The sequence below is a fragment of the Micrasema longulum genome, unplaced genomic scaffold, assembly GCF_059751315.1.
Source record: "Micrasema longulum isolate JH-2025_06_02 unplaced genomic scaffold, ASM5975131v1 h1tg000244l, whole genome shotgun sequence".
NCBI classification, from domain to species: Eukaryota; Metazoa; Arthropoda; class Insecta; order Trichoptera; family Brachycentridae; genus Micrasema; species Micrasema longulum.
In genome coordinates this window covers 801092-826549 of record NW_028277449.1, presented here as the reverse complement: position 1 = coordinate 826549, position 25458 = coordinate 801092, and the positions used below count along the sequence as shown (strand labels likewise).

Sequence of the window (25458 nt, the reverse complement as noted above, 5' to 3'; positions counted from 1 at the left end):
TAAAAATCACTCTGAGAAAGTAGATTATTTAGGCTTGTGTTGAACATTTGACGTTTAGATTTGCATCCGTCTGCCTCTGAGGTACAGATATATATAGAGTCAATATTAGTTCTACGTTTTCCATCTGCTGATTTTATAAAAGTTAAAAATTTGAAACCTTTATTGTTATAATGAGGTTCATTTGATTGAATTATTTCACATACTGGGCAACGCCTGAAAACAGTTCTACAATTTTCAAACTTCTTAGACCAGTTGGTTTTATTACATCTCAAAGTATCGCCTCGGCGCCTCATAACAATTTACTTCTTCTTTTGTAGTTCATGAATGACATGCTTGTTTTGGAGGTTTTTATGATGTTTTTCAGATTTTTAATGTTCTATGCATCGGTCAGTGCATAATAAATAGTATTTTTGTTTAAATTACGACTTTCAGTGTCATGTGACAGATACTATCTGATAGGCATGTTCAATTATCTATCAATATTTATTTATTAACCTTAGCACAATGCAGGGTCAAGTAATGCACAAAACCTGTAAGGAACTTCAATTTAAAAGTCATTGAACTCCGCCAAATATTCTTTATAATAATTAATCAGCCTAGATGCATGTTATCAGTAGGATCTCCCAAAAGTATTTAATCTTGACTTAATTTTCTTTGTACTTTAATCAAACCCATAGATTAAATTAGTATAAATACTTAAATTTGATTTTCTAAAACATACAGAAATAATTTTAAATCAATATCACTTATAAGTAATTCAAAGCTACTAAGATGAATGCCTGTATTGGTTGTTTTGCTATGATCTTCGCTCTTTGTAATGGTAAGAACATTTTTAATTTATTATTTTTTCAAAATCAATATCTCAATAGAGACGGAAAAGGGAATGGGAGTCCTTGCATTATCAAAGATTGCTTGTTGGCTGGTTTGAGTGATCAGTTTATGTACTGTGTAACATTCACTGTTATGTCATCAATCGGTTATTGTTATCATAGTGAGTCCCAAAACCAACTGTTTAAACTTACTCTTCTTATTTTCCACATTCGCTCCTAAGTGGAGCGTGTGGACATCACCAGTTGCCTCCAGGAGACCCTATCGCCAGCCAGCATTTTCGCCTCTTCCCACGTCAATCCAGCGCCCCTTAGTTTCGCCGAATAAAGTCGACAGATCGTCATCGACGGCCTTCCAGGACAGCGTGAGTCCGCAGGCTTAAAGAAGAGGCAACTTGGGTTTAGGTTCTCCTGAGGCATGCGCAGCACGTGTTCAAGCCAGGTCCACCGCCGCATCCTCAAGATGCTCCGCTCCTTATAGGAAGCTGCTGCATCCATTCTCGGACTTCAATATTAGTTATAAAATCCAATCACCTCATACCTAATATTCTTCTTGAGTACTTACTCTCAAAACTCAGAATTTTGGTGTTTTGAGCTTTGGTGAGGTGCCAAGATTCACACCCATATAGGAGTATTGGCATTATACAAGAGTTGAATAATTGGCATTTCGTTTTGACCGAGTATAGACTAGAGTTCCAGACAACACGAATCATGCTAACAGTTGCTCCAGCAATTCCTAGGCAGATTGCGAGCTCTTTGTGCATGTTTCTATCCTCAGTTATGTTAACTACCAAGTATTTAAACCTGTCAACTTTCTCAATCTTCTGTCCATTATTATAGAGAAATATCTGTATAAACTATAAATTATCTGTGTTAACATAATCTGGATATTGTGATCAAACTACACTTATTATTATTATTATTATTATTATGGATAACTTATATAGCACCATTTTCTTAACAAAATACCTCAAGGGCGCTTTACATGGTGATTCTATTGTTAAATTAATTTAATTAAAGCTTTTAAATTTGTAATTTAATTAAAACAATTTATTTTGTTGTCACATGCTACGGATTTATTCAAATGATTTAGAGAACAAGTGGGTTTTAAGTTTTTTCCGAAACATCACTTTACTTTCACAGCCTCGCACCTCTGCTAGGAGAGCATTCCATGCCATAGGGCCTGCAACCGCAAATGCGGTTTAGCGTATTTATTGCGCTATTTGCGTAGAGGTATAATAACTTTTCCTCTCGCTGTAGACGTAGCTGATCTAAGCGTAAGACGCCTGTCAGCTAGTTCATCTGGAATGCATAGTTCCCTTAGATATTCTGGGGCAGAGTTGTGCAGTCACTTATACATAAGCCAACAGATTTTGTATTCGACCCTCCGTGGAAAACGTAGCCAGTGTAGTTCCCGAAGTAGTGGAGTGATATGACTGAACTTAGAGATTCCGAAAATAAGTCTCACTGCGGCATTCAATACAGATTGCAGGCGAGTCATTTTAATGAATGTCAATCAAATGAAAATCACACACTTAATGTTATAACTTCTAATATTGGGGAGGTTCAATGGTTGGTCAAATTTATTTTTATTTGTTAATAAACTATCTAAATCAAACTAAGCCAATTAAAAAAATAAAGAAATGAATGCATCGTATTATAAGCGCTATGATTTTTTAATGTTTTGTAATTTTAAAATTACTCCGCCTGTGACGTAATAAGTTTTCTTCATTGAGTTCTGCTGATCGGTGAATTGGCTTCCCTTAAACCGGAAATCTATCACTAAACTCGATCATTGGTTGATTCGTTAGAACTTGTGACACTGTTCAAAGTAATTCATATTTATTTAAACCATTTTTTCATGCTTTAATGAAATGCTCTAATTTTTTCCACATGTCAGAAAACATTTTTTATATTAAATTTCCCGTAGCGCTGAACTGCCTCATTATCACTCATTATCCGTACCCAGTGGTGCATAGGGCACTGCCCTGCTAAACCAAATCCAGCATAGTTTGATCATCTGTTATATGAAGATGAGGTGAGCAGTCTTATGTTTCAGGTACCTGTTCTAGAACAACAAAGTATTGCTGTTCTATAAACCTTTAAAATCAATATTTTACATCCACCTTGCCAGGAATCGAACCCAGGACCTTAAGAACGATAGACGAACACGCCGACCACTACACAACAAGGCGGACTTCTGTCCACTTGATTTCCTTGGTCAGAATTTTTACCCGAGGGCAGTCATTGAATCTAAACCATTCATCTATAGTTCTGTTTCTATTTTACACTAAGAACTGAATACTTCATCTGTCAGGACACAAAATGTTTTATGATAATAATAATGAATTCCAATTATTTATCTAAGCCAATATACTTTTTAATTTTATATTATTTTCATTCGTTAGATTTCTTAAAATCCCTACTTTCATTTTTTCTTGTGGTGTTGGTGTCACCATGTGTCTCTTTCCATTTGGTTGTTCTAAGAAATTTGTTTTTTTTCAAATGGGCATTTAAGATAATTTATTTGTAAACTTGTTTATTTATTTACAACATTTTATTTTCTAATTACCCACCTCAGTAAGTAGATTTGAATCGAGGGAATTGGTATGTACCTGTATGTATATGATTTATTATCATTTTAAATATGTGTTAGGAGCCCCAAATGCTGACTCAGGAAGCTGGAGAGTAGTCGGCGGAACTGAAGCAGAAGTTGGAGCTGCTCCTCATCAGATAGTCCTCAGATACGAAGGATCCTTTTCTTGCTCTGGCTCCATCATCAGCAAGAGAACAGTCGTAACGGCAGCTCATTGCATTTTCAGGTAAACAACCCCTGGGCCCTGATTACAATGGGAAGTTAACAGAATCAGGTTGTGGTCCCGTGGCTAGTGTCTCGGACTCACGGCTCAAAGGTCCATGGTTCGAATCCCACTCTACCTCAACTTAATTCCCATTTTCTAATAGGAAGTTATTTACTGCTCATTGAAAATGGCCCTCAAAATTAAATACTTGGGTAAATCATGAGTATGCAAATATTTATTTTAAAAAATAAAAACAATTAACCTCCGAATGTCTATTAAGTAAAGTTAAAATTTATGCACAAAGATGTGCATATTTTAATGAAAAATTCGGTAATCTGTGATTGAACATGTTTAAAAAAATAATGTTTGGATATTCTATTTTTCATACAGAAAACCTTATTTTACTTTCCATAAAGTTTATATAATATTGAAGATTTTTTTTATAATTAATAAAGTAACATAGTAAATGATATATGCTTCTTTTTTTACAATCTGCTTTTATATATTAAATTAATCTAAACACGATTGGAGAATGGCTTATATTGTTAGAGTTTTTTAGTAATTTGGACAACAATATGTAATGAAAATACAAATGCTATTATTTGTAAATAGCTGGTATATATTTTGGGCATACAAGTTTGATTCTTCCGTAAACAATTTATATAAACCATTTTTGTGATGTGATCGATTTCTTACATGATTTTTGAAATACCGTGAAATGCTAATTAAATGAAAGCCAAAAATTGAATAACCCGTACAGCCGGCTTTATGTAATATCTATAATATTTAAAAACATTGTCCTTAATAATTTAATGATAAAATTTATGAGATTATTTTCATCTCTAATTATGACAAATGTTAATAATAATAATATTTTGATAAGAAGCGAGTTCTAGAGGCTAGAGATAAAGAAGACACAAAAGCTTTCGGAGCAGGCAGAGCAAAAAATAATTGCGCCACTCGCTAGATAGCAGGTAGACGCTCAAATTTGCAAGTTTTGCTGGTTCGCGAATTTTGGAGATGCAATTGCGTTACTATCATATACTTTTCCACCGAACCCCAATACAAACTTATGCAATTACCTACCTTGTAATAAGATTTTTCCAATCTGAAAGTTCGATCTTCTCTCGCAAATTTTTGGACGAATCACCCTCGGATCTTACCAATCAACCCTCGTTTAAATAGACAATTAAGATAGAAATGTAATTTTCTTGTTTATCATTTGTAATTCCAGTCGTCCAGCATCTTCTCTTACCGTGACTGTGGGAACAAATCTTCTAAATTCAGGAGGGATGGTTTACAAAGTAGAAAAAGTTATTTCTCACGCTGACTACGATAGTTGGAAACTAGTTAATGATATTGGAATTATCATTTTACAAGAAGAAATACAATTCTCTGACCTGGTGTCACCTATCGCACTCGAGGAGGCTGAAATTGAAAATGGGGATGTAACTCTCACAGGATGGGGACGCACAAGCGTAAGAAAAATATTTTTTGTTGTTTTTAAAAATACTTTGTGTACTAATCATTGGTGGGTAAGAGTAAAACTGCAAAATTAAAAAAATATATTTACAAGTAATTCAAATATATCAAGTCAAAGAATGAATCGTGTGTTAGAAATACCATACTGTAAAACGAGGCTCGCACAGAGACATGCATATTTTATAGGCCCAAAAATTTTTAATTCTTTTTTTACTGATAATATTTCATTGATTTCAAACTTTCAAAATTTTCCTTCTTTTAAAAAACATGCACTTTCCTGGATTCAACATAAAGATATGAACTCTTTTTTTCTATGATTTATTTTGTTGCCCGCGTCAGCTCTTTAACTTCAGAAACATCAACAGATGAAAGAATTGAAGGAATATAGATGTTCAAATATGGGCAGAATGGTGAATGTTACACAGTGTGTAAAGTGGCCACTTAAACCAGCCATTGACAGGTCATAAGCCTAGTAGATGCCTAGACTTCTGTATTAGCTTTTCTTAAATGTTTTTCATCTCTGTTGTAATATGTTAATATAAACAGCTCCCCAGGGAGTTGAATCCAGTCCTTGTCTACAAAAATTTGGACAAACTCAAAATATTGTTGACAAAATTGTTTATTTATGTTTTCAGTTGATGTAGGTATAAGGAATATTTTCTTATATAAATTGCAAAATGAACAAAAATGCAGCCATACTTTTATGTCTGTCTATCAAAAAAATATAAAATGAAGTGTTATAAAATAAAACTAAATATAGCCAACTAAATATAAATATACATACAGGTATTGAAAGCAAACTTAGAAATCTCCACCAAAAATGGAAAATGATTTATTGAAGCCAAAATAAACTATACATAAAAACCTACCTACCTAAATAATAGCCTAATTCAAAACCTTCTCTAAATCTTGCCAAAACAGAATTCAATTATACTACTTGACACCGCAACCTTAGCATTTTCTATGGTGTTGGTGAAGCATAATTAGAAATCTTACAATAGTGAAATACCACTTTTTTTAAAAACATTTTCTAAGTTATAAGGGTCTATGAAATACAATACTCTCGAGTAAAAAATTTTTTTTGCAACTTTCAAATTTGTAATTTTGAATTCAGGCAAAAACGGTCATTGTATTGGCCGCGCCCCTAATACGTCACGATTCATATTTATTTTCAGCATTGTTCCTGACCATTCAACTTTTCTTAGAACATCGTCACGAATCGTGGCGTCACAACTATCAATGCCAAACATGTCGCGTTTTTCTAGTGACATTTTTAAAAAATTTCTTTTTTAATGTTATATATGAAAACATTTTTCCACAATATCCATATTAAAATTGAAAATACAATTGATTATTCTTAATCCATTTCATATATTTCATCGGTATTCGTTGTATGTGATATTTCCCTTTTATTTTTTCAAAGTTTTTTGCAAATATCTCAGTAACTCTTTCAATGGAAATTTCTAAGTTAGCTTTTAATTTATGTAATAAATATATACTTCATATTTATGTTATAAATATTATGTTATATTAAAGAATATTTAGGAATAGCGTACAGCGGTATTCCGAAAATCATTTTTATATAACGGACCTAAACTATACAACCTGATACCGTCTTTTTGGAAATCTGATAAACCATCAGTTTTGAAAAGAAATTTAAAGATTTGGTTGACAGACATTGGAAGTAAGGAATCGGAGAATTTATTGAAGATAGTAATCTAAATATTATGCTATCCCATTGAATCATATATAAATTTATTGTATTTTCGCATGTGCATATATATCGTGTATGAATGTGTGTATATATATATGTATATGTATGTATATGTGTGTATATATGTATGTATGTGTATATGTATGTACGAAGTATGTATGCTTTATATTTGTGTGTTTAATTGTATTTTTACATTTAATGTAAACTTATTTTTTTTTTCTTTTCTTCTCTTTTGGGCTATAACTGTTTTTTTTTTTTTATTTCTGCAATATAGTTTTTTTATTTATAGGAAAAATATTCGTAAACCATATTTGCCGCAACAAATCGGTTTCTTAGAACAGGCATTTGCCCATATAGGAACCGATTGCAACATTAGGCGTATTAATATTTCTGGCTTGCCGACCCTTCATATACTGAGCCTACTCCTAGTACTAGCAGAATTTTGCCAGAGTGTTTTTTGTGCCATTTTGTAACATTGTATGTATAAACTAATAAATAAAATAAATAAAATAAATAAAATAAATAAAATAAATAAAATAAATAAAATAAATAAAATAAATAAAATAAATAAAATAAATAAAATAAATAAAATAAATAAAATAAATAAAATAAATAAAATAAATAAAATAAATAAAATAAATAAAATAAATAAAATAAATAAAATAAATAAAATAAATAAAATAAATAAAATAAATAAAATAAATAAAATAAATAAAATAAATAAAATAAATAAAATAAATAAAATAAATAAAATAAATAAAATAAATAAAATAAATAAATAAAATATGTCTCATACGTCAGAGTATAATCATACGCATTGAAAGTCTCTCCTTTTGTCACTTTTTATTGTTTTACGAGTATTCATTTCATTTTCCTTACTTCTTTTTAAAATTATGTTATGTAACAATGTTTTGCGTATGTTCAATTGTTTGTCATTTAGAGCCATTCAAACCTAAGTTTGATTCCCTAGGGAAGGGGGAAAACCCCGCCTGTCTGCAAACAGTTGGACACACTCAAAACATTGTTGAATTAACTAACTGGTAAAAGGAAATTGGAAAATTGTTTTCAGGCGTTGCCTAGTAGGTGAATTGGTTCAGCCGGATGAATCTCACCCACATGAGAAAGGTTTCAGCTCTTTTACTTCACGAAAATCAACAGATGGAAGAGTTGAGGAAATGTGGATGTGGATGTGGCCACTTAAACAAGCCAATGACAGTTTATAACTCCTGTAAATGCCTAGACTTCCATACTCCCTCCTCAAAAATGTTTTCCCGCTCTGTTGCAACAAGTTTAGAATTTGTATCATTTTCTGATCTATGTAACGCGAGCTTAACACAAATTTGCAAATACAATACCTTTCCAAAAGAAAGAATCATAAAAAAGATAATTTTATGAAAAAAATAATATGTGGGATATATGTTTAACTATAGGCTATAGCTTGTTACAGGAGCACGTGCTCATCCGAAACCAAATAAAATAAAAAAGTGTTTATAGCCGTCTGCAATAAACTTAGGTCTTAAATGAAAAGTTTTTTGCTTCATGTTGTGATCAAACTTACTGAGATTCGGGTGGACATTTAAATTATATTTATATTTGTTTATTTTCTAGTATCCAGGCACCGTTGCAGAAAAACTGCAAACACTTCCTCTTAAGACAATTTTACTTCAGAAATGCAAGGACATGTGGGGAATCAATAATCCCGTCTATGAATCTCAGATTTGTACCCTCACTGTTCGAGGAGAAGGAGCTTGTCATGTAAGTTTTCAAAATAACCTTATTTTTCTTAACTCATCCGGGCCTAAGGGGCCCCTAAATACCCCAGTAGCTGAATCACGAATAACTATTGACTTGCTAATAAGCGACGTGATAACAATTTCTCACCTTGGTTGTTTATCGTATTCGCTATCACAATGCAACATCCGTGAACACCTTATATTAAATGTCGAAATATTTACGTTTCGCGACGTGTAATCCTGCTACGCAATCGCATATTTGAATTTCACCTGTGTAAATATGGAAAATATTCCAAAACTGCTATTTTTATTTATCAAGCTATTTATTGCATTTAGCCGGCGATTATCAAGCCAAATGTCAATAAAAGCAGTCGCCATGGTAGTTTTTTTTTTTTTTGTATTTGATACTACTTACTATTTTGCTAATGCAATATATTATATTATTTTTTGTAGTTAACGTCGATTTTTTGCCAATGAACTGTATTTATTTACGAGGAAAACAAAAAACAAACCAACACGAGCGTTGATTTAAAGATTACACACGCGTTGACTTGTGACTTCGATAACTTAAGCATGTTCATTATTGTTCACTGTGATCGCTCAAATGCTTAGCATATTTTTAAGCACGTCGATAGTTATTTCTGATTGAGCTACAGGGGTGGTATTTCAAACGTTCTCGCGGCTGTATTATCTCACGTATTTACATACAAAATACACAAGAAAAACTGTTTTCTCGTGGCACGATAACGGTTCAGAATAGCACCCCAGGGCTGGTATTCCAAACGCTCTCGCGGCCGTAGAAAAACCATTTATCTCGCGTATTTCAGAGAGCGTGAGAGCGGTTCAAAATAACACCGCAGGAGCATATTCTTTCAATATTTTTTTCTATTCATCATACAATTTTATTTTTGCTTAATCCTACCTCATAGTGTTAAGAATTTATCAAAGTTATTAAAATATTTTTCTGTCGAATTCTTTTAATACTAATTCACACGTGTCATTACTTCTTCCCCGTGCAAATGGAAAACATTACAGTTCATCGCTCTACAGTTCGTCGCTTCAGTTCGTTTTTATCCAATAGACTAAAACGCAAATCTGCTGAAATAGAGCTTTAAAGTGATTTTTTCGAAATATGCATAAATAATGATTGAGAAAAACTTGAGAAAAAATTCGTTTTAAAACCCCCTTAAACAATTTTAAAAAGTCATTGATTTCATTTTAATTGTATTAATAAAGGCTTTCTCAAAACACTTCTCTGAATTTCGTAAAAATGGTCTGTTGGACAAAGACGAACTAAAGTAACGAGTTGAATAATCTTTGATATATTGGTCAGTTCGCACGTGTTCTTCTTCCTATTTGATCGCTTATTTCCAGCCATAACCACAAAAATCCGGGTTTACTGCTTTACATTTGACATGCATTCCCCCTTTCAATTCCCCGCTGTACTGTCACGCTAACGTGTAGCGGGATCTTTAGATCAGTGCTGTTCTACGTGTAACAGCGAGAGCAGCGTGATGTCAAATAGTATACCCTCGCAACAGTATTTTATGGAAAAAAGTATGAATTCCGCAGCAAACTTGAAATATCATCAAAAAGTTTTATAAACACTACCGTGACAGTTTTAATGAAACATTCCATTTTATTAACGTTGTATTTATAGCATTTTGGCTGAGGTATTTCTGGGAACTCGGGAATTTTTTTCACGCTTGGACTCGGGAAGATTAATAAAAAGTTAAAAATATTTTTTTCTTAAATTTATTCACATATTGAAATTTTTGGGTAATTTTCAGCAATTCCTAAATATTCGTTCTGAGAAATAAAGGCCATGAATAAATAATTTGACGCAGTTTTATACGTTTTATTTAAAAATTTAAAGCACCATTAAGTTTTTACGTATTGTAAGCATAATTATTTTGAATGTTTTTTTTTCACAGGGTGATTCTGGCGGCTCCTTAGTCTACGACAAAAAACTTGCAGGAATAGTATCCTGGGGCAACCCTTGTGCCAATGCCATGCCAGATGTATACACTAAAGTCAGCTCATTCGCTGGATGGATTGAAGACAACATGGTTTAAATCCTGCCACATGAATAAATATTTTTACGTTTACTACTTTAAATTAAATAGATTCTTACTTAACTTTAAACATGAATATATATTTTTTTTATAAATATCAAAATATATAGTCAAAAAATAGCTTATTGTGTTATTTATAATTTTCTTTAATGGTTGTAAAAACATTTTTTTAAAATAAAATTGTGCCTGAAAATGTTAATTTTTTTTATTACATGTTACAATATCACATTTCACAGTTGTAGCTGCTCGATTGTGGAATAATTTACCCACTTATGTTAGAGATGCCCCGCCCCTTCTTTATTTACATTTAAATGTCACTCTCCAAATATTTGAGTTGTTCCTTTCTCTTTCTTTTTTCCTTCCCATCCCATCTCCTCTCCTCTCTTCACAGTATAAAGTTAACTTTTTTTTAAAGTTAATTTTTGTTTTTAATTTTGTATAAAAATTATAAGATTCAGTATAATTCCATAGAATATGTCTATGTACTTGTAATTTTCTCAAACTAAACTTAGAGTGGGTAGGAAGAAATTGCCTTAAGGCAAAATGCCCGCCCTTATAATATATAATATAATATATTGTGGCTTTTTTTTAGATGGACAATCAATATTTTTTAAAGGAATAACTTCCTAGCAATGAATAAAAGGACTCGCCTAATGGCCCATTAAATTAATTATTTTTGGAATTTTTGGAAGTTCAGTCCTATCACTCTCCCTACTTCGGGAATTACACTGGCTATGTTTTCCACAGAGGGTGGAATACAAACTGTTGGCTTATGTATAAGTCACTGCACAACTCTGCTCCAGAATATCTAAGGCAACTCTGCATTCCAGATGACCTAGCTGACAGACGTCTTACGCTTATATCAGCTACATCTACGTCGAGAGAAAAAAATATATACCTCTACACAAACAGCGCACTAAATTCGGCGAACGCGCATTTGTGGTCGCAGGCCCTACGGCATGTATTGCTCTCCCAGCCTGTGAGAGTGAAGTGATGTATCGGAGTAAACTTAAAACCCACTTGTTCTCTAAATCATTTGAATAAATCCTTAGCATGTGGTGATAAATTTCTTTGTTTTTTTTAAATTACCAATTAAACCAATCGGGTTGTGGTCCTGTGGTCTCGGACTCACGGACCGAGGGTCCGCGGTTCGAATCCCACTCTATCCCAACTTGATTCCATTTTCTAATAGTGAGTTATTTACAACTCGTTGAAAATGGCCCTCAAAATTAAATATTTGGGTAAATCATAAGAACGCAAATATTTCTTTTTTGTTTTAAAAAAAAAAAAAAAAATATTTATTTATATAATCACTTTGTCAAGAGCCCTTGAGGTATTATATTACGAAAATGGCGCTATGTAAGTTATTCATAAAAATAATAATAATAACATATTTTTATAATGTATACATTAAATTCTCCAATCGTCAGACTTCACTGATTCGGAAACGTATATATAGAAATGAATGTGTTTCGTTTCCCATTGTCTTTTTTAGTTTTAAGATTTAAATTCCTATCGCATTCACCATTCTGTCTATATTTTCCCGCATCTCGGAAATCGGTTTGAGGTCTTGGATTAGCATGGAAGAAGCAGATAGACACATTAAAAAAAATAAAAAAAACATAATAATAATTAAAATAAATAATAAATGCATACTGCAAATAAATTATATTTTCGTAATTTCAGCATATGTTAATTTGGGTTTTCTTTTATTTTTCTTTTCTTTTCTTTTCTTTTCTTTTCTTTTCTTTTCTAAAAAATCTACCCTCTAATGTCAGAAACGCTCTAATGTATTTATTTACATTCAAAGCACGTCTGAAATGTCACTTCCTGAATATTTTAGTTTTTCCTTTCTCCTCCCTCTTTCCTTCCCTTTTTACCCCCTCCTCTGTTCATAGTATCGTGTAGATATTAAGTCCATTTGTATTTCTTTAAAAATATATATGTTTTTCAATATTTTGTTTTGTTATGAAAATATTATAATATACCTACAATATGTTCATATGGCACTGATTTTCTCATAATCTAACGGTTTAGAAGAAATTGCTGTAAGGGGACATCAACCGCGCGTGCGGAAAATTTTTTCGTCAAAATGATTCCAGACTTCTAACGCATACAATTGCAATTTTTGAACACACCCTGTTTCACATTGCACCGAGTGTCACACAGATATTTACTTGGCAAATTAATTATTTCTTACTCAGAATGAAATTGGATTACCCTAATCATTTAAATACTTTTACCTTCGAAATTTAAATTCTATGCTCGTTTTTATCGCATATATAAATGCCCTTATATATAAAGATTACCCTCTATGTAATCTTTATATATAAGGGCATTTATATACCTAATCTGAAATTTACTGTGTTGGCGCGTTTTAGTATTTACTAAAATAGTTATCGTATACGTTTTACCGTACGTCCGAATATAGCAACTAAAATTAGGCGCTTTAGGGGTTTTTTGGATGGTCTTCGCTCTCGTTGAAAACAATAATATATAAATAGAAAACGCATTTCTATTGTGTGTAAAAAGAAACATTGCTCTAGCGATGCGATCCAGGGAGAAAATACGAGAATACGTTTGTTTGAAGAAAAGCGAGATCTCAATTCCTCTTAAAGACCCCAAGTGTTGGCAGAACAAAACTGTGATGGTTGGATGATGTCGTGACAGAATTTCGGGGTCTGGGACCTCAAACCTGGAATGTGGCAGCCAGAGACATGACAAGATGAAGACGTTTCTTAGAGGAAGCTAAGACTCCCCAAGGGTTGCAACGTGAAGGATAAATAAGTAGATAAAGAAAAAAATATATAAATGAATGAGATAAATTGATCAACAATCTTTTCAATATGTCCAGGTGTTTGTACCGCATACAAAGTTTGAGTTTTTATTGAGTAGAGGTCAATCAAAATTTTACTCGAAAATAGCAAAGTTAACCTTGCAATCGCATCTAAAATGACGTGTCCAAATTTCAGGTCGCTACGACTCGCCGTTTCGGAGATGTAACGGATAAACAAACAAACTCAACATAGGACTTTGGTTCAATGGAGTTAGGATTTGTCTCAATAAATATAACATAAATATATTGTGAATGAAATAAATAAAAAAATAAACACAAACACATATTTTTAGTTTTATAAAATAAATATAGGCAAATTAAAGAAAAATAGATTGGAATAACCCTGCAATGATAAATACACAGGTACATATTTAAAAGTAATTACAATGCAAATTAATATCCATTTGGCCATTCTCGACCAGAGTACGGCCTATTGTTTTGCTGCAAACTGTAGCTAACTTAATACCCAATAGTCATAGGATGGTTTTCCTACGTTTGGGCTCCTCTCTAGCATTATTACGCATTATTACTCTGAGGATTTACTACATTTTGGATCAAGATTTTTTTTTAAATGACTTTTTGAAAAAAAGTTTCGCGATCTGGCCATGAAAAACCGTATATAGTGACCGATCAAAACTATATTATTAGCCGAAACTGAATTTCAGCTTCTATTCTAGTTTCGGCTGAAACCGTAACTTATTTAAATAAGTTCAAAGTGACGAGTTTATTAAATAAGTGTTGAATAACATACATTTTAATTTTTTTTTTATAGAGTCTTTATTCAATAAAATATACACATTATTACAATATTAACACATTATAAAGAAAACAAAGTATTAAAATATATTTTGTCCAGAAAAATATTCAATTATAGTTTGTCATTGAGTGCTCAGACATTAGTTTTTTTTAAAAAAGGGTACAGACATAATGCTGTATACGTATAAAATAATAAACATAAAAAATAAATTTAAGATTTTTTTAAAGTAAGAAAATAGCGTAAAATAATACAATTAAAATTAAAGAATAGCAATTTACTTTACATTTTAATTTAATTTCATTTCATTTACGGAATGAATGATTTGCAACAAATAGTCTCTAGAATGTATGATGTATGCCTGGAGAGAGCGAATTGGCGATGAATGAAAGTAAGTCAAAAGTGATGGTATTTGAAAGGGAAGTGAGGTTACTGACTACGTAATAAATGTAAACAACGAATGTCTGTGAACAACTAGAAGAATTTATATATCTGGGGAGCATGTTTTTAAGAGATGGAAGAGTAGAAAAAGATTTTCAAAGGAGATTGAATGCGGGCAACAAAATAAAAGGCGCACTAAGCACAGTAATTGCTAATAAGAATATGTCAATCTAGCTAAACTGGCAGAGCACAACGGAATGTTGGTCATAACACTTATGTTTGTAAGTGAAACATGGAATGGGCAGAGGAAGGATGAAAGCGGTCGGAATTCAAACTGCAAACGTGTGGGAAATCAATGTATGACAGGATTACGAATGATGAAATCAGGCAAGAGCGTGTGTCGTGAGTCAGGTTTATTTTATAAAATAAGGAAGGTCTCTGAGATGGTTGGTCATGTAGAACGAATGGACAACGAAAGAATGATAAAACAAGTATATATGGCGTAAATGATCGGTAACTTGAGACGAGGACGACCAAGGACGACGTCTGGTCATGTCAAAAGTAGGCAGAAACGAAGGGCATGTATGACAAGATGCAATGTGGAAGAATCTAGAAATGTATGCCAGGATAGACGTGTGTGGTGGTCCTTTTTCTCTGCCTACCCCTACGGGGAAATGGCGTGACGGTAGTAAAAGCTGTATTAGTTCACTGAAATAAAAAGCGTCGATTTAATTGTTCGTTGTTACGTTATGCAATTGTATGACTTATTTGTAGTCGGCCTCGTGGTGTAATGGTCAGAGCGTAGCCTGCCATGCGAGAGGTCTCGGGTTCGATTCCCGACATGGTTGATATGAAATATCTATTTAAAGGGTTTTTCGCACTAGAATTTTTCATAGTCCCTGGACTGGTACCTGAAGCGTGAGACTAATCATCTTACCTTCATGTAACAAAATCGATCAAGATAAGCTGCGATTGGTGTACCGATACAGTGCCCTATGCACCATTAGGTGCGGAAAGGAAATGATGATGATGATAAATTATATGTAACACTTCTTCAGAGTACATTTTAGGAACTTTAATTTATTAACTATAAAGGAATGACAAAAATGTAAACATAAAAGTTTTAAGAACTCACAAGAATTCAAGAGTCACGAGCCATATGACACACCCTAATATAGCCGAGCATGATTCAATTCAATTAATTTATTTTAAATATAACATGTTCATTACAAACATATATTCAATACGTACATATTATAAAAAAGAAAAGAATACGTCAAAGAAACTCATGTCAAAGTAGTAGTAAATGACTCGCTTACAGTCTGTATTGAATGCCGCAGCGAGACTTATTTTTGGAATCTCTAAGTTCAGTCATATCACTTCACTACTTCGGGAACTACACTGGCTAAGTTTACCACAGAGGGTGGAATACGAACTCTGTTGGCTTATGTATAAGTCACTGCACAACTCTGCTCCAGAATATCTAAGGGAACTCTGCATTCCAGATGAACTAGCTGACAGGCGTTTTACGCTTTGATCAGCTACATCAACGTCGAAAGGAAAAGTTATTATACCTCTATGCAAACAGCGCACTAAATTTGGCGAACGCGCATTTGCGGTCACAGACTCTACGACATGGAATGCTCTCCCAGCAGAAGTCCAAAACTATGAGAGTGAAGTGATGTTTTGGAAGAAACTAAAAACCCACTTGTTCTCTAAATCATTTGAATAGATTCTCAGCATGTGGTGACAAAGTACATTTTTTTTATTAAAAAGTTAAAATTAAATTTATATCTTTATAAAATCACTTTGTAAAGCGCCCTTGAGGTGTTATATTACGAAAATGGCGCTATATGACTTATCCATTATAATAATAATCCTGCTCCAGAAAACCCCTTCGGATACATGGAACAGATCCAATACACAGAGCGATGTTGTTCAGCATAGCGGTAGCCCTTCCAACGGCAGTGTGGTCCTGTATATCTGAATATGAAACAATCTATGCTGACGCTGTCTTAGTTAATTATCAGGAACATACAAACCAATGCTCATCATACTCTCAGAATTATCGATCATACCGCGCAACAATCGATAAAAAGTGTAGTCAAATACACATTCATTCTAGTCTCTAAACTGTTATAGCCAAGCGTACCCTGGAGAAACTCAGTCGGGTAGAGCCAAGGATAATACCCGCACTCTCATGTAGAAATATTCCAAAAACTTATTTTGGAAAACATCATGATTGACAGTATCAAAGGCCTTGGCGATGTCATTATATGAACAGTCTACCTGATGTTCTGCATCCAGAGCTTCCGTGACGTAGTTCGTCAAAACCATCAGATTGGTTTCAACCGAGCGGCTTTTCCTGAACCCATGTTGATCATCAATAAAAAATGGCTCTACTCGGGAAGTGACGATTCTACATGACCTACACGTCCCGACCACAGGTTTCAGCTGAGCCAAAGTTTCGGCCAATTATTGGCTGATTTATTTATTTATTTATTATTATTTATTTGACGAACTTATGCAGTCCATTCTAACAATAGTTAATACAATTTCTTATAATATATACAGGCACCAATAAAATAGAATACCACTAAATAAAATTGAAGCTAGGACAAAAAAAAATTAATACCTCAAGACAAGATTTGGTCTATCTTAGTGAATTTTCAAAACCATAAAGACTTACACCAAAAAAGTCCAGATCTTGTCTTGAGTTTACAATACGACACAATCGGGACATTGGTGCATGCAAGCCATAGTTTGTGCTGTGTTGATCGAGGAACAGCACATTATTATTTCGCAACCGGTGGATTGGAACATTGAATGCCACTTGTTCCAGTAACGATGGTACATCAATTAAGCCATTCAGAAAATTAAACATAAATATGGAGTCAATGTTATTTCTACGTTTTTGTATACTTGAGATTTTTAACATTGACTCCAATTCTCCGTAAGTGTAGTCTCCCCTCTCAAGGCCAATCATCTATGCTACTTTTCTTAGCAAACGATGTTGCACCGATTCGATATGATTTATCCGGCCTACACAGCGCGGGTTTAAACTGTGTAACTCGGTTATAAGCTTAGACTATACCCTGTCTGCGTTATCTATAAGTGTGAAAGCACTACAATTAATGATATGAATCATACACGTATAAAACATGTGAGTCGAGGTCCTGTAATTTATATGGAGATTTCTTACGTGTGATCTGGGCGATTTTACTAGGCTTTTGGCGAATTAACGAAACATTTAGTTTTTCAATTACTTAACTCACATTTAAAAAAAAAATATTTTTCAAAAATAATTACAAAATAGTCTTAAATTAAAGTCCTGCTAAGTTGTATACATACAACTCGTCAGCAGGTTATTATAAATTGCATCGATTATTCACACTTAACCTACATTAAAAAAAAAACTGCAAAATAATGTATTTGCTTAAAAAAATATATATTTGTACCTCAATGTGACCTTAGCATTGAAAATATTTAGTTTATTGACAGTAGCTAAATAGGTAACTGATTTGCCAAAACCGCCATACATTTTTATCGGATACGTTAATGAACTATATCTGATAATTTAAAAAATCTGGTGGGTACACATGTTATCATTTGAACTCCAAAATCAAACATGAAACACAAATTCTAATCTTGGATTCTTTTCTTTGTGAGTTAATCAGAATCCTTTTAAGAAATCGGTATAAATACCAGGTTTTAATTATAATCAAAACATAAGTAATTTTGAAATCAAAACCACTTGTACGAAATTCAAAATATTAAAAATGACGCATTTGATTTTTGCATTAATTGCAGTGTTCTTCACTTTTTGCAATGGTAAGAAAAAAACATTTAATCTGTCTAAAATATTTTGAGAAGGAATTATGGAAGTCTAGGCGTTAACAGAGATTTTAACCTGTCATTGGCGTGATTAAGTGGCCATTTCACATACTTTGTACTATTCGCCATTTCGCCTAAATTTGCACATCCACGTTTCTTCAACTCTTCCATCTGTTGACTTTTATGAAGTAAAAGAGCTGAAACCTTTTATCTACTTGAAAATACCTTTCAATTTTTATACTGCTTTTCATACCAGTTTTTATACTGATTTAACTATCACAATATTTAAGTATGCCCAAATGTTTATAGATTGGCTGGATTTTACTCTTTATGGAGTTATTAAGATCTACATGTTTGCGCCAATATTAATGTCGTCACGTCAATAGATATTTGTGATTGTGCTACAGGATTTCTCCCAAGAATTGTGGTACTAGTATAATAATTAATTATGGTGCTAGTATCTAAATACTGCATATTATCTTGCGCAAGATCTTGTACCATTTTCTGATCCGTATAGGGGAAAATAGGGTATTTTGGAACACCTAGGGGAAATAAACAAACAATTTAAATTGTCATTTTTTTTACAACAAAACTTTAAGATGGTTTTCATCAATATTACATTACGTTTTATTTCCAAATATTGTTTCATGTTCAGATATCTTGGAAAGTACGGCCTTTGTGTCAAATTTTATTAAACAGAAATGTAAATAATGTGATCTGTCGTTAGATGCTATTATAAGTTTAAAACTAATAAAAATTCATATCTATCCTTTATATCTTGTACCGTTCAAATATTTTATTAAAATTTCGGGAGGAAGGAAGCATGGTTTGGGTGTTCAGCAATTGTTATGAGGGGCGCTGATGAGATAGCTTACGTCTCACTAAAAATCGATTAAACGCCCCACTTTAGTAGTAAAACAGACACAATATACTACTGTACAGTTTCCCGGATTCTCTGTTTGGAAGATATACCTTGATATTTTTCCATTAGGAGCGCCCAGTGTTGACAACGGAAGCTGGAGAGTTGTAGGAGGAAGTGACGCTAAAGTTGGAGCTGCTCCTCATCAGGTCATCCTCAGAGCCGACAATTTCTTCGCTTGCTCTGGATCTATCCTGAGCAAGAAAACTATTGTGACTGCGGCTCATTGCGTTTCTGAGTAAGGCTTTTTACAAAATAATGAAAATCAATATTTCTTTTTTAAGAAAGATATTTGTGTTTCTTGTAATTTACACAAATATTTTAATTTTGGGGCAATTTTCGTTTGGTAGTAAATGTAAGAAAATGGGAAAGCAGTTTTGCGGTAGAGCGAGGTTTGAACCTATGACCTTACCTTACCACGAGACTTAACTCAATTTTTAACATACAGTATAGTTTATAAACACATTTTTTTTTATCAAAAGAAAATAAATATTGACGTTCTTTTAATTTACCCGAATATTTTAATGGCGACAGGCGCCGCGGCGCAGTTGGTTAGACGCCAACTGTGAAACTGGCGTCACGGGTTCGATTCCCGCCAGTTGCATGAAAAAAATTCACGATGGTTATTTTTTTTAATTGATCTGGGTGTTGTGGTGTATTTTTTTATTATTTCCTTCCATATCCCCTCTATTGCACCTGCTGACATGCCTCATAAAAGAGGCTTAGCGGGTTATTTCTAAAAAAAAAATGAGTTGTAAATAACTCACTATTATAATGTTTTTTTTACTACGTGCCGTGTATATTAATAAATAAATAGTTATGATACTTACTTGGTTGAGCTTATTCAAAGACCAATATACGCATAATGAGTTGGAAACTAGCTTAAATATATTTTCTCTTCAAGACCGTCAAAATAAATCCGACCTTCTAGTCCTATTTAAAATTATCAACTCCTGCGCCTGAACTACTGAGCTCAATACAATTAAATATCCCAACTAGAAACCTCAGACAAAACTTACTCTTTCATACCGATAACCATAGAACTAACTATGGTTTTTATTCCCCTATGCATAGAATTCTTAGGTCTGCCAACGAACATGCCAGTTTTGATTTCTTTAATAACAAGTGGTCTTCTTTCTAACGATCTCTGAATCAAATTCAATTAAAGACACCTCTCTCCCGCTTCCACTCCCACCAAGTCTACTATATACTATTTCAATTTTCCTTTATAATAATTTTCTATGCACAAATATGTCTTTAAAAATGCCCATCGGGCGTATATATATAAATAAATAAAAAATATAAACAGATTTATGACACCAATTCTAAACTTCAAACCTCAATATCCCATATGATGTTTTCGCACATTCGCGTCTTTGGCATTGACCCGAAAATATATTACTTACAAAAATATATTGCTTACAAAAAACTATGTTTCTTTACAGTCAAAGTTTATCTTCTTTATCTGTGACAACTGGAACAAATTTGCTGAACTCTGGAGGAACAAATTATGACATCGAAAGTGTCATAGTTCACGCTGACTACAATGGCTGGGAGTTTGCTAATGATATCGCAATTATGGTAGTCAAGGGAGAAATACAATTCTCTGAACTAGTGTCACCAATTTCCATTGGAGAAAGCGAAATCACTGGTGATGCTGATGTTACTTTATCTGGATGGGGGCGCACAAGCGTAAGTTATTTTTTTAAAAGCTTTTAGTGCTGTTTCAGGTATTCTGTTGGATTTTATATAACGGTTTTGTTTTGGATCCATTAATTTTTTTGTGTTTAAACTTAAATTAAAAAAGTGTAGAAAAATCTGCCATTTAAAAAACAGGATCCTAAAATTGCATTGTATTAAAAAGTCTTAAAAATGCATGAAGAGATGCCTGAATGCATGCATATGAATATCATGAAAAGAGTATGAATTAATTTAAAAATAAATATTATGTTCACTGTGAAATGGTGTAATTGATGTGTAATTAAAGTAAGTGCAACCACTAGTTTATATCATAGAATTAAGAATAGTCCAGAAGGGAGCGTAGAATCATATTTGAATACATCGGACTGTGTCCACAACACAATGTGAGGTAAAAAAAAGCAATCTGTTTATTTCTCTAAAATTTTTTTGTGCGCGTGAAAATATTGATTGACACAACAGAGTAGATAAGTAAAGGGTCATTTAATAAGAGTTATTGAATTAATGAACTTTAAGCTTAAAGTATAAAACAAATTTTATTTTACATAAAACGGATATTTTTTTATATTATGTCAAATATTTTTTTATGTTTTAAAGATAATGTCGGTCAAATATCCACTAAAGAGTTGTTTAATCCGAGATTCAATTTTCATTAGTTCTCTCATTAGATGAGCAAAGTAGGGTAAACAAATTTACTACCCTGGCAACACTAACGAAATGTACATTTAGTTTCTTCGACAATCTGACAGATGGAAAAATAATTCAATTTTTAGTAATGCATTTGTTACATACACATTCATTTGCCAATTACACTGGAAATGTGTTTGCATCCTGTTTCTTCAAGATCCTAGCAGTATTTCTGCACTTTAAAAGGACACAACACGGCATAGTTGAATTCAAATCAGGAGTTGCGCACTGAGCGATGTCTACAAAGAAACTAATGGGTCAAAACGTAAACCTACTCATTTATGAGTAGTTCAGTCGCCTTCTGTTTGATGTGCGTATGCGGTTTCTGGACTATTCCAAATTCTATGGTTTTTAATAATTGTAATATGAGCTATCATAAGAATTAAAAATAAAAAAAGGACTTTTTTTGGTTTAGTATCCAGGAGATGTGGCAGAAAGGCTTCAAGTTCTTCCTTTGAAAACTCTTTCGCATCAAAAATGCAAGGATATGTGGACTAGTAACTCCGTTGTAGGATCAATGATCTGTACCCTTACTAAGGAGGGAGAAGGAGCTTGTCACGTGAGTATAAAAAAATCCTCTTTATAATTTTATTTTTATTTTATTTTATAAACATAAACAGCAAATCTGCCTTTTACAAACATTCATAATATTAACATATTTGGTTTAATGTATATATATTTTTTTTAAACATGAATTTCCTTATACCCAAGATTTATTTTTAAAAAAATAAACCAAAAATTATACAAATTTATATTTAAAAAAGTAATCTAAAAATTATACAGCATATTCAGTAAAAAGTTTAAATAATAAAACATTCTACAGTAAAACAACTAGAAAATCATAAGTACTGTTTCACACAGCTAGGCAAAGTGAACAAAAAACTGTAAATACATATATTATGAAATGCATGAATAAATAAATATAATTACCATTCACCATCTTTGAAAAAGTTCAAAAGGTTTGTTCTATAGGAACAATACCCTACACTAAATATATCAGATACGTGGGAATAACTATTGCCGAGTTCATGAAGTCTATTTAATACGGCATTACAAGCATCCTTGAATTGTTGCTACAAAATGGTGGCACTTGTCAAGTAATTCTTTCAGGCACCCTAAAGTGGATGAGAGATGAGAATTCAGGGCAATCCCATATTGAATTTACAATTTTGAATAAATTTAAAATGTCTATAATTTTTCTTCTATCGTTAAGTTTTAACAAATTTAATGTTTTTAGTAAAAAAATCGTAGTTTAAAAATTCATGACTTATGGTCGTGTTTGTTGACTACTAAACGTCGGGTTATGTCGACTGCCTAGTAGGTTCCACATAAATTGCTCAATATTAAATCGTAACAATTAAATTAAATCAAGTTTTTGTCTAAAGAACGTGTGTCACCGAACACAACCAAAACGCTTCTCTCCTTGTCCGTCGCTCGGACCTGGCGCGCGACGTCGCGTGTGAAGAGACAAACATTGGCCATAGAACAGCGTCTCTGTCTTCCTGGTTATATGTTCTATTTTCAAGCTCTTTCTTATACAGTAAAACAGATTTATTATCGTATTGGCATCAAATTCATTCATATAATTATTCTTCGCGTAATAAGGATTAATATGTTTTGTGTTAAAATGCAACATATTTACACAATTTTTTCTTTCCGAATCCGATTTGAAAATGTCTATTCGAAGATTAAAAAAGTACAACTTCATCATTTAAACAAAAAAGAAAGATATATCAAGCCTTGTGTCCTATGAAAACTTGTGACGTGAACAAGGACAATTCGTCGGAGCTGTTAATGTGGCCATCCGGAGTGAAGGGTCGTTTTTATCAGACTGGCATTGTAGCCGGCCGTCGTAAGAGTGTTAATGTAACAATTTATTTTTGTTTCAGGGAGACTCCGGTGGTCCACTTGTGTATGGAAATTTGCTCGTAGGAATCGTATCCTGGGGCAGTCCTTGCGCAAGAGCCATGCCTGATGTATACACCAGAGTCAGCTCATTTACTGGGTGGATCAAGGACAACATGGTTTAAATCAGACTCCAGATTTTTATTTTATTTAATAAAACATTTAAAAATTATCTCTTATAATCAATAATAATTGGTTTATTTTAGCGATTTTTTGTACAAAATTACCCAAATCAATAAAGAAATTTCTTCCATTAGTAAAATTTTATTAATAAAAGTATATGTACAAGCTTTATCTGCCCACGTAAAAACAGCTTTAATTTGAAAGCAAATTTCTACATTAAAATAATAAGTGTATATTTTGAAAAATTTGTTTGAATTTTCTGTTTTTGAGTTGGCAAGAAGATACTCTTTTAGCAATGAGCCCGCCAAGTGCCTGTATTTTTTTTACAAGTTAAATAAATAAATAAAATTAAAATGACAGGATTTTTTTTGTGACAATTATTTATTTACCTATGAGGTCTAATTCATTTTTTACTCGAATAACTCAATCCCTTTCTAGCGTATGTTAACATAAACATTTTTTATGGTATAAAATATGCTCAAACACTATTTTGATATGTTTTTCAAAATGCATAATGTAGCACAACTGCCATTTACAATCAGCGTTACCAACTTCCATGATAAATTCAGGAAAATAAATCGGTAGATTCGTTGTCAACTGGAACAGTTTCACAAGATTGAATTAAACTGTTACTCGCGACGAGCCACAGTGCCAAAAACTGTTGAAAATCGGTAGAATTACCATCAAATTCGGCAGATAGGTAGATTTTTTCTAAAATCAGTAGATCTAACGAAAAATCGGTAGAGTTGGCAACGCCGATTACAATGTGCATATTGACAATGGAAATAAAAAAGTTACCAAGTGACATGTAGCAATTTTACGAGAGAACCATTAATAGATTTACTTACTTTTTAATTAATTATCAACCACCCTATTCCCTATGCATTATTATGGTTGCGATATCTACAAATCCTCACTAAGACTTTTACTCGTCTCTAGCTGCATGCGCTCTATCCTGAAAACTGGACAATGCATCAACAAATAAAATACATCTTGGGGTGCTTCATCATTTCATGGACAGCTGTTGATTTCTGACAGCTTAAAGCGGTGAAAATAGCTCATAAAACCATCGTGGCTGGTGATGATTTGAGTAAGTTCGAAGCCAACTCGCTGCGTTTTCCTGAAATAATGCATGAAGGCATGAAAAATTGTTGTGAAAAATATTTGAGTCACCTGTCCAGTTGTTTCACTTAAATACTGGTTGTTTAAGAGCTTAAATATCATACATTGAATGTCATTAAATATCGTATTTATACATGGTCAATATAGTGCAGGCAATTGGTAAAATAAACCAAAGTAGGGAACGAAATCCCGAACACTCTTCTAGTGGAACGGAAAGCTTCTTGACAGTTGTCAACTTCTCCTGAAGAGTTTTAAGTGGTATCCTCTCCAAATGAGCAAATTCTGAGAAGTTCTTAATTGGCCCTTTCCAGAATATCCTTCTGATCCCCAAAACTTAACTAAAATTTAAAGTAATTTAACTGCTGAAAAATTCTTTTTTTGAAATATAAACTTGTATATTATAAGCAAGGTAAAAAATAATGAAACCCCCATATATAAAAAGAGCTTAAAAGTTCTCCGCCTTATTTTCTTTAAGGCAAAATCAGGAGCCGTTTTCTTGAGAGAAGCTTCTTGGGTCTCTTCATTGCCTTGGATTCCGCTATGTTCTCTTATCCATCCCATGTACAC

The 25458-nt window shown here is 32.8% G+C and overlaps 1 protein-coding gene across 1 annotated transcript; it reads left to right on the top strand.

Moving 5' to 3' along the window:
• The first annotated feature begins 704 nt into the window (after positions 1 to 704).
• Positions 705 to 23772, top strand: LOC148283376 (transmembrane protease serine 9-like). The gene is made up of 10 exons (XM_088223634.1): positions 705 to 820; positions 3484 to 3649; positions 4863 to 5106; positions 8433 to 8579; positions 10492 to 10626; positions 18305 to 18434; positions 19429 to 19594; positions 20802 to 21048; positions 22157 to 22300; positions 23631 to 23772. The coding sequence occupies exons 1-10, from the start codon at positions 772 to 774 to the stop codon at positions 23769 to 23771; spliced, it is 1569 nt and encodes a 522-aa protein (XP_088079760.1). The 5' UTR covers positions 705 to 771; the 3' UTR covers position 23772.
• The last annotated feature ends 1686 nt before the right edge of the window (positions 23773 to 25458 follow it).